The 17,630-nt window shown below is 42.9% G+C and overlaps 3 protein-coding genes across 3 annotated transcripts; all 3 read left to right on the top strand.

Annotated features, from left to right (window-relative positions):
* Positions 1-870: 870 nt before the first annotated feature.
* Positions 871-7,567, top strand: Bfra_002099 (putative myosin class ii heavy chain protein; the record flags this gene model as incomplete). The annotated part of the gene is made up of 2 exons (XM_037332522.1): positions 871-1,315; positions 1,557-7,567. 2 exons carry the CDS (start codon positions 871-873, stop codon positions 7,565-7,567), a joined length of 6,456 nt encoding a protein of 2,151 aa, XP_037196676.1.
* A 4,189-nt stretch (positions 7,568-11,756) lies between these two features.
* On the top strand, positions 11,757-13,171 carry Bfra_002098 (uncharacterized protein; the record flags this gene model as incomplete). Its single annotated transcript, XM_037332521.1, has 3 exons — positions 11,757-11,793; positions 11,962-12,207; positions 12,258-13,171. The coding sequence occupies 3 exons, from the start codon at positions 11,757-11,759 to the stop codon at positions 13,169-13,171; spliced, it is 1,197 nt and encodes a 398-aa protein (XP_037196675.1).
* A 2,806-nt stretch (positions 13,172-15,977) lies between these two features.
* Bfra_002097 (uncharacterized protein) lies at positions 15,978-16,398 on the top strand (the record flags this gene model as incomplete). Its single annotated transcript, XM_037332520.1, has 2 exons — positions 15,978-16,079; positions 16,213-16,398. 2 exons carry the CDS (start codon positions 15,978-15,980, stop codon positions 16,396-16,398), a joined length of 288 nt encoding a protein of 95 aa, XP_037196674.1.
* Positions 16,399-17,630: the final 1,232 nt, after the last annotated feature.

The following is a 17,630-nucleotide window of genomic DNA, read 5'->3' as shown; positions in this document are numbered from 1 at the left end:
ACTGGAGATTTGGAATTTCTATTCCTATGACCTTATGAATTTTATTAATCCGCTCATTTCCTTCTTTTCGTAGTCAATATTCAATCATTGATTTCAACACCTCCTCGTACGACGACAGCAGAGGCAGGATTCGAACTACAATATCCTGATCCATCGAAATCTCCTGCGTTGTCAACTACTTCAACTGCTGAGGGTGGAGGGTCGTCTCCTATTCTTCCACCTCTACCAGAACCAACAATATACGGTCATACCATCGATCTTTTTGGAACTCCGCCTTCACGCCCTCCATCAGAACCTCGAACAGACACAAGTGCATTCTTTACAGCTAGTTGGGGATCTCCGTATCAGCACCCAGTAGGATCTTCGGTGGGAAGTCGTTCACTCTATCGAAGTGCATATAGTGAAGCTTCAGAAGACTCGGAAGATCTGCCAATTCGTCATCTTGAGTTGCACACGCCGTTCTTGCGTCCTCCTCCAGCTTTCACAAGGTCTCAGACAGAACCGGATTTTGTGTCCCACGACGGTCTCATCAGCGCAGCCGTACTAGCCAACCGAGCTCGACGTCCAGCACATCGATTGACCGAAGATTGGATACGTCAACATACAGGAGGCGGATCAACAGAAAGGAACAACTGGCTCAGTGACGATCCTGGAGAAAGTGAGAACTCTTCATTGAGCGGATCAATCTCAGGGGGCGCAGCGAATTCTTCGGCTTTAGAATCCGATCCCAGAACTCCCACGTTACAAAGACATTCACAACCGAGTCACGAACCAAGGTGGGATTTTGGAAGTGGTCATAGACGAAAGGATACCGGGGAAACTTTGACACAAGCAGATATTGCCTCTTCAGTACGCGACGAATCCTCCAATATGTCTGTCAGAAATGAAAATGGCTTGCAGAGAACTTCGGCAAATCATACACCAGTAGATGAAAAACCTCTTCCTCCTCCACCTTTGATGGCACAATGGGCAGCCAAAGCTCTGCCTAATCCGACGCCATCTCCCACTACCCCGCTAGCGCCACGATTGAAGAAGAAAGTCCCATGGAAGGGCAAAAATATCTTGGTTTTACTTCCTTGGGATGAAGATCGCGGCAAGAGGGGAGGGGCACCAAAACCGATGACACAAAAAGATGTGGTTGGCATGCTGAAAGATTGGGAGGAGTTGGGTTATGATACCAGTGGATTCAACCTTGGCTCTGATGATGGAGGTGAAGGAGGTCCCGGTCAGAGCCGAAATGGTTGGCCCCTTATGGCGGATGTAGATGCTGAGAGAGATCAGAGAAATTTCAGAGTCAGCATTCCTGACAAGAGAGGTAAGATAGAGGGTTTATTTGTCATTTGTTTTCTTGAAATTGAAAGGAAGAGGGCCAGATGTAGTGGAAAAAACCATCCCTTCATACCAATCCGTGGCGTTCTCCCTTCCATTCCTTCATTGCTTATTTGAACCACGCGAGATAATTTTGCGCCAAGTATGAAATAGGGAGCATGCATGTTTATGTGGTCATTTTCATATTACTTTTAATAATCAGGTACTAATGGATTGGATTAATGTAGAATGGGACGCTTATGTCGAAGAGTTGAAAGAAGCCAAATTACGAGCGCTAGGTGTTTCTTTAGGAGATGAGGACCCGATCCCTATAATATCTCCAGCGATAGCAAGTTTGAGTCGTCGCACTTCGATGCAATACCCACCATTGCCATTTTCACCTCCCATACCAACTTCGTCGGCAGCGAGTAGCCATATGGCTCATAATTCCAATCTTCCTTTCTCTCCTGCTTTGATGCCCGGAAATGGTCTATCTACAAGTCAAAGCTCCAATCAAGGCTCTATTCCTTCTCCTGCTTCAATGCATGCGCACTTGCATGGAAAACTTGGTGGTATGAGACACAATTCGGTGTCGTTTGGAAATGGGGATCATCCTTTTGGCTCGCCTTTTCAATATCCACAACCAACCTCATCGCCAGGTGTTTGGTCTCCACAGCAAATGCTATACCAACATGGACATAGAAGTGGATCTCCTTCGATGCATAATTTGGGCTCTATTAGATCTCCCGCTTCACCTCTTTCTCAGGATGGTTACTTTCCACAAGGCCCTGGTGATGCCATGTCACGACAAGTTTTCATGCAAAACCAGTTGTTAGCAGGTGCTCGTGCTCGCGCATCCCCAAGTCTTCAAGAAGTCCGTGAAAGCGAAGATGAGCAAACAGTGGAAGTGCCCATTCCAAGCAAGAGTCCATCCAAGACACCAACATTGGAAGCTAAACCAAACATCAAGCATAATGCGAGCGCAAGCTTACAGAGAGAGATTGATGACGCTGAATATCATCTCGAGGAACAGTTTCAAAGACAGCTTGACGGTGATGATTACAGTCCTCACTCGGATCATGGGGAAATGGATAAGCAATTTGAGAACAAACCTGTACCTCACATGAGGAATACTTCAATTGTTGGTGGTGGACTCGGATCCTCCCGATTTACGATAGAAACAACTGAAGAGGGACCAGTCCTTCACCACCCACAACCTCACAGTCGCGGCCATTCCCTATCTCAACGCCCATTCCAGGATTCTGAGCAAGACACGTCAAGTGGAGAATCGAAGACTCCGTTACGCGGTATGAAGGATAATGCGAAATACGACTTGTCTGATGTTGAGACTAATCCTAGCAATATGGGCACGCCGACTTTACAAAATCGTGCACCTGCATTTGGTCATGATAGGGATATTTCTATGTCTACCAATCCATGGCTTGATGCTGCATCTACTCAATCGAAGATTAACCAACCTGTTCATCGCGCCAACAAGCAATCTATGTCAACATTAAATGTTGCAGCACGCCCTTTCAATTTCAATCCAGCTAGCTCTTTCCAACCGAATCAATTCTCTTTCACTAGTGGTAACTTTCAACCAGCACACACAGCTGTTAATTATGTGCCATTTGCTCATCAGGGACCTTTACCTGGTGTACCTGAACTTTCTGGTAATCACACTTTGAAGAATTCATTCGGTAAAATTCATGCCCCAGCGCAAGTATTTTCTCCCAACATGCCGGGATTTGTACCAGGACACAGCGAATTCAACTTCCAGGGACCAAGCTTCAGACCTGATGCACCAACATTTACTCCAAGCTTTTCAAGCTCTATCACTTCTACGGGTGAAGCGTCTGGAAATGAAGATCCCCAGAACCCCATCTTTGGTGGCCTCGACCTGAACTCTCTTAGCACTTCGAAACCTTCCAAAAAGTCGAAAGCGATTCCTATTGTTCGTCCTGATAGTAGTCACTCGAAAGAGACCGAGGAAACGATGGAAGGTAAAGATGGTCGCCCGATGCAAAATCCAAACAATATCAAGAGGATGCGTAGAGACAATGATAATAGAGATTCAGTGCCTCTGTTCGCTGAGCCAACTGTACCTCTTCAGGAAACTACCCGAGAACAGTCAGGTCCAAAAGTGTCCAATGTTTCTTCTATTGATGATGATAAAGAAAACTTTGCACCTTCGTATGAAAGCGCAGATGACTTACCTACTGCCAATGTGAACGGAAAGCCGCCCAGTGGCGCGGACTTTTCGCCATTTGAATTTCAACAGCAAAAGCAAGCAGAAGATTTCAATGCTGCAATTCCATTTACCGCACAAAGATATGAATCTGGTCTTCCTGGATATGGAGTCGATATTGCCAACTCAGAAGATGATACGGAAGCTGCTGATGAGACTGCACCCAAACAAGACTCACACTCGCAAACAGCATCGAATGCGAGCGGAAGTCAACGTGGCCACAGGAAAATGTCATCATCTCTTTCTGCGACCGCCGAGCCTTTCGAAAATCAACCGAAGGAAAACTTTGCTTTTACTTTCGGTGGAAGTCAAGCTCCGGTACTTGCGCCAGCTTCACCAGTTCTTCCAAAGATTGGTGGCCTCGCAACCTCGAGATATGCTGATAGCCCATCACCACCTCGGGTATCCGATACAGAATCGCCAGCCTTACGACCTCATGAAGTGAATGATTTCCAAAATGCTTTACCAGGACCTCAAAGTCCACCGCAATACGATGTAGACTCCGAATTGGAGGAGGGTGAGATTCGAGAGGATCAAGATCCAACATTCGAGGAGATTGATGCTGTTATGAGACATCTCAATTCAACGGAACGGTCACCAGCCACAGTCTCTAATGGAGATGATACTCCAAGATGGCATGAAACTAGTCCCCGAAGACATATACAGATTCCTTCGATGTCATCTCCGATTCGTCTTCATCCCAACCTTATGCGCAGCGATGCTCCAAGTCCAAGCCCAGGTCTAAGACGATATGCAGATGATAGTCAATTTGGTGATATGTCTCCTGGCAGAGTATACTCTCACATGGGAACCGAAGATGATCCATTTGCGGATCCTCATTCTACTGTTGCATTCGGATCACCCATTCATCGGCTTAATACTGGACATAGTCTTCCGGTTAGCGATTGGGATGATGTTCTCAGTGAGGGCGAGGAAATTAAACTTCATGAAAGAATTGGCTTCTTTGATAATCGTGTTAACGATATCGTTGGTTCGTTGTTGGCTGACAGATTGGATCCAATCGAAAGGATTCTGGAGGGTATTACAGATTCTTTGCATGCGTTACCTTATACCGTCAAAACTGAATCACATCGCAGAGAGCAACGCAGCATGTCTGGTGCACTTAGCGATGCTGATGATGAAGATGATGAAGAGCCTGGAAGATCTGCTAGTCCAAGAAGGAACGCAAAGTTGGAGAAAATAAGAATGGTCGTATTGGAGGCTCTGAATACTCATTCATCAAGACCTCAAACTGCCATTACCCCAACAACTGCATCGATGTTGCCTGATTCGCGCAATGTTCTTCAAGCTTTGGATGAAATGAAGCAACATTTTACTCAATCCTCACGATCAGCTTTCAATGTGGAAGATCTCAAGAAGACTGTTGAAGAAGTTGTTGAAAGGAGATTACCTGATTCAGTCAAGAATGATGATGTCTCTGCTATTCAACTAGCCGAGGCTGAAGCAAAAATCGCTGCTCTTGAGCAGCAAGCCCACTCTAGGTACATTGAGATGGAAGAGAGTACTCGAGCTAGAATCTCTGAGCTGGAGGAAAAGCTTCATCGGGCTGATGATTGGGTTGAGGAAGAAATTAAGAAGCGCAGAGCTGCTGAAGATTCCAAGGCTATGACAGAAAGACTTTTGGCAAGTTCTTTGGAAGAAGAAACTCGATTAAGACAAATTGTCGATGAAAAGAATTCAAAGGTCGAGATTGAATTTGTCAATCGACGAAAGGCTGAAGATCGTCTGGCTGAAGCTCAACGTCTACTTCGTGTCTCATCCGAGGAGGAAGATCGACTTCGTGACGCCATGTTGGAAAAGGATGCGAAGATGCGACAGATTGCGGAAGATCGTGATCACAAGGTAAGAGGCATTGAAGAGTCGAGAAATAAGACAACTATGCGCATCGCTCTTCTGGAAGCGGCTCAGGAGAACTCTCACAAGACCGAAGCAGATCTTACTGCCACGATCCACATGGCCGAGTCAGAATTACGAGAATCACGTTCGTTAGCACACAGATGGCAACTGGAAGCCGAAGGAGCCATGGAAGCCGCCAAGAGACATAGCGAGGATGCGGAACAAGCCAATGAAACCAATAGGAACCTTAGGAGGACCATTGAGACCTTGAAGAACCAGATGGAGGAAAGTATCCGAGTCCGCGAATCCATGAGATCGAAATTAATGGATTTGCAGGAGGATATGGCCACCGCTGCCCGAAACATTTCACAAGAAAATTCTCATCGTGCCAAGAAGGAACAGGAATTACTTGCCAGACAGGAAGTCCTTGACGCTAAACTCCATGCCGAAGCTAGGACAAGGGAACGACTCGAACTGGAAATTGAACGATTAGAAAGTGGCGAGAGACAAGGTATGAGAGCCGTCAATGAGTGCAAGAGGTTGGAAGCTCTCGTTATCGAACTCCGAAATGAAAATCATGCTGCTCATAAAGATGTTATGAGATACAAGAGAGAATTTGAGGAGGCTCGTGAATCTGGCTTGGGTGAAGTTGCACGCACCAGAAAGTACATGCAAGTCGAGGTTGAGACCGCCAATAATGAGGTCAATGTTGTCAGAGAAGAACTTGAGAATCAAATCTCCAGACTTCAAGCTGAGATCGATCTTGTCAAATTGGATGCCGAGACTGCAAAGGAACAACACGATATGCTTTTAGAAGCTGCCCAAACTGCCAAGAAAGACATGTTTGATGACATCACAAGAAAGCACCAAGATCAACTTGAGGATCTACAAGATAAATTGAAGCGACAACTTGAGAATACTATTGTGGATGCTCAAAGATCAGAGCAACATCTTTTGGAGCGATTGAGTTTGAGCACGGCCAAAACAGAACATCTTCAAGATCGCGTTAGTCATTTAGAGGATAAGTTAGAGGTTGCTAGGTCTGCTGCACAAGCCGCCGCTACTCATGCTAAAGCTGCAAGATCTGCAAGTGTAGCTGGATCCTTACCATCGCCATCACTACAAAAAGTATCTACACGTGGATTGGATGTGCCAGAGAAAATTTCACCACAAGCACTTCGAGAATCTATCATGGTTCTACAAGATCAATTACAAGATCGTGAACTGAAGATTGAAGATCTCGAACAGAAGTTGATGGATGTGGACCCTGAAGCGTCAACAAAGATTAGCAAACGTGATGATGAGATTAGCTGGCTACGAGAACTTCTATCTGTACGCAAGAGTGATCTCCAGGATATTGTGCAGGCCTTGTCTAAAGGAACATATAATCCAGACAATGTTCGCGATGCCGCTATTCGATTGAGTGCCAATCTTCAGATGGAGGAACAAGAGCGTGAAAGAGCTATGAATGGTGGCTCAGCTATCAATCTTCCCAATATTGCGGCTTCTATTGCAGCTAGTCCACGAGTTGCACAAGTTGCAAATGCCGTAGGACCACTTGCCGCAGCTTGGGGAAATTGGAGAAATAAGAATCAAGCAAAGGATTCAAGTGCTCTCATGAGTGGGGGCAATGGCAATATTACCTCAAGCGGTCGCTCAACACCATCTAAAGCTGGAAGTTCATCTGGATTTCTGAATGGATTAATGACACCACCCGCTAGTAGTGCCAGACAGTTCCCTAGTACTCCTGGAGCACCTCCACCAGTCATTATAAGTAGGGAACCAACCACTTTCGCCAGGGATAATGCACTAAGTGCTTTCAACGCTACAAGTCAACGATTCGCTGCTAGACAAGGTGGACTTGGTTCAAGAACTTCAACACCCAGACGTGCAGATAAAGTTCCAGTTAGAAGAGAAGCACCAGCGACTCCACCGATGATGTCGAGAAGCAGCTATGATACCGATGCTGTAGTGTCGAATCATGAGGAGTTGGGTAATGGAAGTAGACGTGGAAGTTCACTTGGGCAACCAAGTTTGGGAATGAGCTTAGGTGAAGAGCTTGGGGATTTTGGAAGTGAGGAAGGTTTCTATGATGATGATGAAAGTACAGTGGATGAGATGGCGGGAATCTATAGTGGAGGATTTGGACGTTGATTAGAAAAATTTCCTTTGTCATTTCTTTTTATTTACAATTTCTATTGCGATTTGAATTTTGACCTTTGAGTTTGAGAATATTTTAGGGGAGAGGGGAAAGATGGAGCTCAAAAATTCTTATACCATTACCGCTGATATTTAGAGTGGTTCTTTTACATACATACATATTCTTTAATAGTTCTAGAATGATACCCGGAGCGCGAGTAGGGAGAGTGGTAGGAGGGAGGGGGAAGGGAGAAGGTGGATATTGGATATTGGATATTAGTTTCCTTTGTTAATGTGGATGAATACTTTGGTAGTAGAATGAACATATATCACGTGTAACTGTGTGTATACCTAGTAGATGCTGAGAAGTGATTGATGGTGGTTGTGAGTTATGTTTGTAAGTTGGCTGGGTAGGTAGGTAGGTATTGATGTCGGATTCTTTTGGTTCGGCTCGTAACCACACGTACCTTGAGGGATTTATTACAAGAGAAATTTTTTCTTTACTCAGTGAGCTGGGGATATTTCATGGGGGGTTTTCTCCTCTACTTTCTCTTTCAGTTTCTTAAGTTCGTAGGATTGAGGATTTTTTATTCTCTACTTTTTTATGAGTTCATGCACTTCTTGTTCTTCTTGATTGTTTGCCATTTGTTACACCGCATTCCCTCTTTTCTCGTTTCTCTCTCCTTGTTCGTTTCTCTCTTGATTTTTTGATATTGGTGGGGTTTGGGATTGTTGATGTGGGAAGCGGAGGAGTGAGTGGACAAGTGGACAAGTGGAGAATTTGAGGAGCTGAGGATCTGAGGAGCTTGGTGATGATGGTTTGGGAGGTAGGGGGTGGGGGGTGTGGGGAATCTAATTTTTTTTAATTTTTTTTTATTTTTTAAAAAAAAGGTACAGAGGAGCTGCGGAGCTGCGGAGCTGAGAAATCAAGGTGTCGAGGTGTTGAGGAATTGAGAAATTAAGCGAGCGAGAATTGAGGAGTGAGGGGTGTGAAATAAGAAATGATGGATTAGATGATGGAGAATAGAGAAGTGGAGCGACGGGAAGTGGGGAGTGAGGAGTGAAGAATTGGGGAATTGCGAAAGTGGAAGTTAGAGGAGCTGAGTGGCTGAGTGGCTGAGTGATCAGGTAGGGAGTTGAGAAGTGAGGGAGTTGAGGAGTGAGGGAGTTGAGAAGTGAGAGAATAGAGAAGTGAGGGAATAGAGAGGGTGGGGGATCGGGGATTCGAAAGCTAGAAGGTATAGGAGTTGAATTGATGATGAGAGGTGAGGAGTGAGGAGTGAGGAGTGAGGAACTAAGAACGCAGGAAATTGATAAGAGTATTTGGATGGGGTGAGTGTTGAATTCGACTTGAATACCTATCCAAAGTGTTTCCGTGAATTTAGATTGTTGTTCCCAAGGTTCACATTCTCGGAGCGATTGAATGAATATGATGAGATTACTAAATTTAGGTTGAATATTCGAATGGTTTGGACTCTTGGGGGCGTATTGACCGTTTGAATAATCAGAGTGATTCAATGTGATTAGGTAGAATAACCAACTAATTCCCAAAGATAGATTTACTGTGCATATTTGAATGGTTCATATTGCTGGATGTGAGAAGAGTTAAGATGGGTTGGATTTCTGAATTCAGTTAAACTACCTAGGTATCGAATTCGATTAGAAGATTCAAATGGTCCAAACTATGAATACACTTCGATTGCTCAAAAACTTTGAGTCGCTGAGTTCTTTTCGAATATTGGAACTGGAATGACCTGATTCATAACGAAGTGATAAAACGAAATAGGTGTAAATAAGGATGATCTATCTTAGAATCTCCGCTTCCCCTACCACTGTTCCCCTTGTCATCACTCCTTTTCACTCGCTTATATTTCTCTATTTTCGTGTCGTAACGCGCTTGTCACTATTTATGGTGTTTTCTGGGTGGTTGCTAGAACTATGTAGAGTGCTTTAAGGAAAACATATTTTGTTTGTGTTAGTTTGGGAATTTGTAAACTGGATTCAATTGTTGGCAATCATGTTGGGATTTTTCAATTGCTTCTTTTGGAGCGCTCGTCAGTATCTTTGGCACACTCTTCATTGGGGGATTTGTCAGAGTTTATGTGTAGGGTTTCGTGGGCTTTTGCTGCTTGATCTTGTTATATTTGACGGAGCTTGCGGTAGATTACTTAACAGCATTTACTCCATTCAATACTTCATTCTGATTGGTAGACTCCTCACAGAGTCTGCAATACAGTTCACAACAGGAGTCTTTTCATAGAATAATTCATCCTATTCCTATTACTCATAAAACTCCTCCTTCACTAGCACATCAGCATTCTTAAGGTTCTTATTAATATAATTCCAGAATGGAAAGATCAGGTTGAGTAAGATCTCGGAATTCTGTCGCTTTCTCGACCAGGTATGTCAGGTTAGAAATGTTCCAACGGAACTGGTGAATGGATTCTCTTGCGCCCATGATTCTTAAGTCTTGATATTTTTATTTTTTCTTCTTTTTTCGCGTCAGGGGTTAGTTTGGTTGTTGTTTTTGAGATTTGAGTACTCGGAGCTCGGAGCTTGGAAATGGATATTGGGGGGGTTATGTATATGGAAGGATGGATGAATTTGGAAAGGGCACTCGATTGGTGCTTGGTGGTGTGATTTCCGATATATCTATATTCCTTAGTTGGGGAGGAGGATAAGCGATGTCATAAACTTGGAAGTTTTTGCACAGTGTATTCAGATGCGCGATGCTCAAAAAGCATCGCTAATGGTTACTACTGTTGTGTGTTTCAATTTTTGCTGGCCATATATGCTGGGTAGTGAGGATCTCCTCCGTAGGGTGATATTTTCGATTCGGCATCTCTATGAAAATGTTATATTTCACGTCTCTTGCTGTTCTTGATAGTAGTCTTAGATGTGCGTCCCCAATGCTGCTCATTGTTTTATTCGATGAAGCATTACTACTCGCAAATACCTGATTCTAGTATGAAGGATGTGATATCTTCTTAACAGTCATTTTAAGTAACAATTGAGGAAAGTTTTGTTATACTTCTCACTGAATATTCTGAGAATTCCGTGAGCTAATACCGCTTCGTAACCTGCGGTTTATTTCCCATACCACATGTCTTGATCGATACTTGTAGTTTTTGATGTATGTGTGTCAGTATGAAGTTGGTTCTTCGGTGCAACGGACCTGCTTATCCACGCGTCAGATCAAGAATTGGTTTGTATATGGGGATTATTTCCCTTAGTGTTTGAGGGGAAACGTCGAATGTTGTTGTCTGTTGTTTTGTAGGTAGTTTGCAACCTTTCTCTGATTTTGTGGTCTCATGTTGGCAGTAAGCTTCTCAGCAAGTAAGATTACATTTGTAGTATTTTTTACAGTATTTTCGGGTACAATCTTAGTAGGGCACAGATGTGAAGTTAAATAACCTATTGTATCTTGATGTTGGAGTGCTTGTGCACTCAGCTGACTGGTATTGGTGACTCTTTGGGTTGCAAGCTCGGCGAAGATATTCGGGGTTTTAATATGAGAAGAAGCGTATTATGGTCGTTCTCTTTATGTATAGGAAGGAACCTCTAGCGAATAAGCTCACAGGGTGAGCTTTCAATATAGATAATACAAATTTTGACCCGTCTGGCGATAATTAAATTGGCCTTGGAGATATAGATCAAAAGGCTTAATTTGAAGGCAATAGAGCCGAGACGTCATGATGGAATAGAAAGTGATTTCAATGGGTATCAAATTTGAACTAAATTCTTATACAGAGCCCTCACTGTAATTATATCGTATTCACTGCATGTACTGGAACTTTCAGATAATGATCAGTCAATGAACAGTAGTATATCCTTAAGCTTTCAACATTTGCAGTACTCTGCACCTGCAACATCATTTCTACAAAGATATCCAACACTGTCCCTTTTCCTAGAAACTCCTCTTTCGTTAATCACCACTTCTCATTGAGTTTGAAAGCTCCAATAAACTTTTCAAATACTCGAACATCGACATCACAAATCTCTTAAAATGTCACGACGCATGAGTTTTTGTTATCCCATGGGTGATCCGGGATGCAAAAAACAAACTCAACTCCCACCTGCCGATGAAGAAGCGCGTAGGAATATCATACCAGTTGGAAAATTACTACTTCCCAAATTTCCTGCGAAACTTGACCTGAAAGAATTGTTATAAACGTTGTATCCAGAAGTGGAACGCAGCACTAAAATGAAAAAAGCTATTCTTAATCAGTTGAAACCAGATAGTAAGTCGGGGAGAACGGGCACCACATGCTACATCGAACTTCAGAATGATCATGAAAGATGGTTGTCGTAATTACCTTTCACGGTCAACGGCGTACTGTACTGTTACAACATTGGTGAGTATTCTGACCGATTCTGAAATGACACTACTAATAATCATCCGTATTTAGAAGATATCTATTATTTTCATGATAAAGCAAACTGCTGGAGCTCAAAATCTTACCTCGCCCAAAAAGGTAATCCTAAATTGTCATTCAGAGGTCCTTTCTATCCCGGAGCTTTTCGTCCACTTAAAGACGTCGATCAAATCTCAAATGAGATTGAGGAAATTCGAAAATTGTTAGGCACCCATCAAAGCGGGCCTGGATGGAATCTTCCGAGAACTCATCGGTTCCATATTTCCAATTTTCCAAATGGTATGTTCCCGACCCTACTTCAGAAAGCTCTAATCTCTAATCTAGACCAGAAATTTTGAAGAGGATCTTCGCCTACACACTTGTTGCTACAGGCGGAGCGTTTGTTACCCCGACAGTAATAACTTCCAATTTTTGTGAACCATACTTTGAAGCAGATTATCGAATTTCTTTCCCAAACTCTCCTTGTTATAACGGCTACAAGTCTTTCGAGAGTGGCTCGGATGTGATCCTTCGCAAGAACGTATGTCTTAGACCAGACATTCCTGACTCAGCTCCGTACGTTGAGCTTACAAGAGTTCTTCGTCCTCTTATAGATGCAACATGTTTACGTACTTGCAAGCAACTATGGGAGCTTGGATCACAAATATTATATGCAGATAATGCATACAGCTTCAAGATGAAGGGCAACAGCATCATGCTTTATGACAGTCCATCTTCTTTGTTATTCGAGGACAGCAACTACCACTGGCCAAGTCCCGATAAACCTACCTTATCCCAAGAGGGTATCTCCAGCGGTCTCACGGTCAAAAAATTGTCGGCTAGACAATATAAATCCAAAATCAAACGTGTCATGAATCAGATTGAGAGGGGTGTCCCAATTCTTAAGTTGGAGGGCTGGGCTTATTACGATCCATTCATCCGATTTCTCTACACAATCGGACCTAGAAGTAAACCTTCAATTCACACTTTACGATTCACAGGCTCTCCAAAAACCCATGAGCGGGAACCCCTGGGGTGCCATTGTCACGGCGTAGATCTGTTACTCAACTTGCGCATATACATCCCCTTTATCAACAAATTTTGTACAGGCGTAAGAAAACTTGTATTAGATACGGATATGGATGTTTGCAAAACTACGAGTAGTTTGGAAAATGTTGTCAGAAGCTTCGATGAAGTCTTGATACCGTTTCTGGGTGAACTCGAGAAACTTCAAAGAGTTCGCACTCTGGTGATGAGACGGTGAGTATCTCCAAAGGACGAGTCTTATAGAAGAATGCTCATGAGGATATTGGCTATGCCAAAGATACGATCAATTCTCTTAGGAGTAGGGTCAAAAATAATGTATGAGTTGGCGAATTTGAGGAATGAGGATGCATCGTTGGGGACGGTGGTTGAGGTTCATATTAGGGGGTGCATTATTTTAGGAGATTTTGTCGCTGACATGAAGGAGCGATGAGATGTGGTGTAGTCAGCTCATGTGGTTATCGCCAATAATTTCTTAAAATCGATGATAAAAATTCAACTACCTATCTTTCAATTAGTTCCTAGATGTCGTGAAAGTTGTGAGGTTGAATAGTTGCAATGCTGAGTCAGCGAATTGAAGCCTTCAGTAGGTGCACGGACTGACTCATCACTTACAAAATTCGTACTTAGCAGCAATGATTTGATTCCAAGTTGAATACCTCATTCTTTTTTTATCTTAAATCAATTGATAGACAAATTTAGAGAATAAATGAATAAACGTCGAAAGAGGCTGGCTTGCAGAATCCAAACTCATCTATGTTCCATGAGCCCATATAGCATGTGGCTCTCAGCCTTGTACAACGAAAACGTATCAAGATATCGCAATTCATCTCTTGGATTGCGATACCTACTAATTTGGCATCGCGCTCATCATCATGACCTCCATTCTTGGACAAGGCTACCTGCAATGAGATGTATCTTCGTTTCCACACTTGATCAGCAGTAATTCAAGATGCGATTCATAAGTTGATAACTTCCACAACCTCATTCAATAACTGCGAGATGAAAATGGATGGCATAGAACAGATGAGAATTATCCAGATGGCATTACAGTCAAGCATTGTCTACACGAATTGTTTTAATCCATGTCAGACGTCTGATATGGCAGATCGAAACTGTTATGTCCTTGATGGTAGTCCCTAAATAAGACGAGCAAGAAGATGGAAATCCTGTCGTCTTCATCCTCCGCCATCATTTATCTTGTGCATCTTCGCGAAGTCAAATTGCTGTCGTGAATAATGTCGATCTCAATCTGACCGCACGAAGTCTCGACAGGTAGTCACCTTCCACTTGAGCTCAATCATCTCAGGTGATAAATTCTCATTTCTGTTTTTTTAGAATAACTTCTATTTTGGGTGTGGCCTAGCAAGTGCTTTCAAACTCTCATTTTATCGTCACATCGGGTGGAGAATGTCTCTCAAAACTTGCCCCAAGATACCAATTCTAGATTTGTCTACTCCGCTTAGGATTATGCATATCTTCGCATCAATACTTCCGTTGGGGATATTGCTTCACATGGTCTTCTTCAAGTTCAAAATGCCTCGGGACTCATTTCTGCTAGTATGGAAATGATTTCCACGATCCATCTGAACCCTCAAATTTCTATAGATTCCAGTTTACATGGGGTTTCGCGCGTGATTGGTGTATAATTCGTTCGTTGTCTATTCATATTACATACATTATGCTTGCTGGATAAATGTAAGTGATCATTGGTGTCGACTTTCCAAATGAATAGCATAGTCTGTATTTCTATCCAACAATTTGCTAGAGAGCTTTGAAGTTCCGATAGCTCCCCGGCTTAGACTTCAATATAATGACGTTGTGAGTTATCGGGGCCGATCTATTCTCCAAGGTTAGGTGCCATTTGAATTCACGACTTTCATCGGATGAAGCCTTCAGATGTGGTCGAAACTTCCAGGTTATTATAAATTTGCAAAGGATTCATTACTAGGAACCCTGAGCATGTCACATCCCGCAAAAATCACCGGCGAAAGATTGACATAACATTATACCAGAATAAGAACTGAAGGAAGGTACCTTGTGACCTTCTTACCATGATTGTACTTGTAGCCTAATCTACATATTGTTCAAGTGCGGATAGATGCCGATACGGTAGGAGTCATGTCAAAACCTCGCTCTTGTTCAAAGATGGAAGGTTTATTCAGAACTCGGGGAAGGCACCTAACTATGGTGATATCTCATCTTGGTTCCCTGCGAATAGCCTGACAAAGCCATGCCTTCGAACTTTACTGTCTTGCAAGTAACCAATCACTGCCAGTACGTAGCGCCGTCAACATATCTCATGTGCAAACCCATTAATGGCGGGGTATTTGAAGGTTGAGCCAATTTGGACAATCTGACCACCTATCCCACCATCCAGCTATCCACAATCAGCAAGTGGTGATAAATAAAATCCGCAGTATTTCTGAAAGTTAGAATCTTTGGACAAGGGTTCAAGCTTCCCTGTTGATCTTACACATACAATCGTATTACTCGCTATGTTAATATGTATGACTATGCACGACTGTTAGCATTGGGAAGCTCCTTAATGCGATTTCAATCGGCTGAAAGTTTGTTCCGTCACTTCGAGTCGTATAAGCCATCTAATCCTGGTCTGTGAGTATTTCACATGCTGGAATCTTCAATGAAACATGTGAGTACCGAGGAAAATCTCCTTGAGGCCCCTCATTATATGTCCCTTTCAGGAACAGAATTATGGGGGCTGTTATAGTTCAGGGATTCCCCGCATCCGCAACAGCTAATGCATACCCCCGGTTAAATGCACCAGGAACTCCGCACTTTCACGTCTAGGATCCCTTTCCGTTTGATGCCAAGATTTGGATTTCCTGTGCTCGCAGAGCTTGCTCACTGCTAATGACTCGGGGAAGTCAGACCATGATATAAAAAAAGAATTATAAAAGGGTTGGAAATTCCACCTTGATCATCTGTTATTGCGCAATCCTAAAAGTATAATCATACAACAGCATCATCATTCACCACATAAATCTTCTTTGCAAATCAGAATCATGAAGTTCTCATACGCTGCTATTGTTCTCGGAGCTGCCTCCGTCGTATCAGCTCAAAGTGCTGCTTGTACAGCAGCTGTGGCCGCTGTGCCTGCTTGCGGCGTAAGTCATCTCTTTCCTTACTTTAGATATATTGACCTCTGCAATATCGCCCCTTCGCTCAAATCTATCTGATGAATTTTCTCGCTTGATTTTCTGTGTCGATCCTCAATTCACCATCTAACATTTATCATAGGCTCCTTGCATCACTTCAGCCGCTGCAACATATTGCACGGGAACCGACTACGCTTGTGAATGCGAAGCTGCCACCTTTTCCAAGATCGAGACTGATGCTACCAATTGTGTTATTGCCGCTTGTGGAGCTACCGTCGCACTTGAAGTCTTGAGCGCTGTCAATGCTGTTTGTACCGCCTGTGCTTAAGCTTGCACTTTTGTGGCCTATGGGTCATCCGAAGTCCTTGTTTGGGTTTAGAGGATATGGTGCTTTTTGATTTGAGATGGAGCGATGTATGGTTTGGCTGTGGTTTGGATGGAATGGCAATCAATGATTGGCCCTGGTGATTGGATGATTTTTGTCCGATAAAAATGGAATTTGAAGTGTCTGAAAACCAGAAACAACTGAGATCCCGCTGCCGTGAACTTGCCAGAATCATAATCACTCAAAACGATCTAGCAATAGAGAATTCCTCACACTTACTTGGCCTATGACACATACAATAATTTTTGAGGTGACGCTAGACCCTTTGAGCGTGATAGACCTAGCGTAAGTATAGCCCTAATCACTAATAACTCACACTTCTTTTCATGACATCATAACCTATAGATCGAAATTTTACTATTGCTAAGTCAGCTAATGGTTGTAACAACATCATTATATTTAGAAGAATGAGCACCGACGAGAAGAGGAAGAAAAGCATCTTATACTCGCATTGTGTGAAATATTAACCTTCTTTTTATCGACCTGCCATCGACGTATCTTATTTAATGTAAACTTTGAAAGAGACTTAAAAGACGTTATTTCTCAAATGAACATCGGTATTGACATCGATACTAATGAAAGTTATTACATTGAGGTTGAAAGACTTCGCTGAGGGTGGGCGCTAAATCAGGGTTTATGAGCTAAAAATTTAGGCTACTCCCGCGTTTGTAACACTAAAATTTGAGAATAGCAATTTCACAACGACTGCCCATCTTCATCATCATAATCTCATCGCCATCATCGTCGCCATTGTTATCGCCATTTTCATCATTTAATCTCTTTACTTTGGATCACGATAGCTTCCAAGCTTGTCACCATGTAATATGGTCCCTTATTCCGCCAAGCAAATAATGTCCATGAATTGATTGTTTACGATTGGAGCTAGGTATTCAGAGTTTTATGAGACGACAACGCGCTGTAAACGCAAATTGTCTCCATATACTCAGTAGTCCAAAGTCATGAAGATGAATGCTAATCGCAATTGCTCATGGAGCGATACTTGGTACTATTTCTGGTCGTCATGTTTTGATATGCATTTTCCCAATACTATTTCAGCTTCTGCCAATGTTTTCACATTGCATTTTACCGTGTTTTATTCAGATCGATCACCATGCATGTTTTTCTTTACCGGAAATCTTCAATGGAGTTATAATTCAATTGCGACATTAATAGTC

This window comes from Botrytis fragariae (assembly GCF_013461495.1).
Source record: "Botrytis fragariae strain BVB16 chromosome Unknown tig00000006, whole genome shotgun sequence".
NCBI lineage: Eukaryota > Fungi > Ascomycota > Leotiomycetes > Helotiales > Sclerotiniaceae > Botrytis > Botrytis fragariae.
Note: the sequence above shows the minus strand (reverse complement) of the source record. Positions and strands in the feature narration are given on the sequence as shown.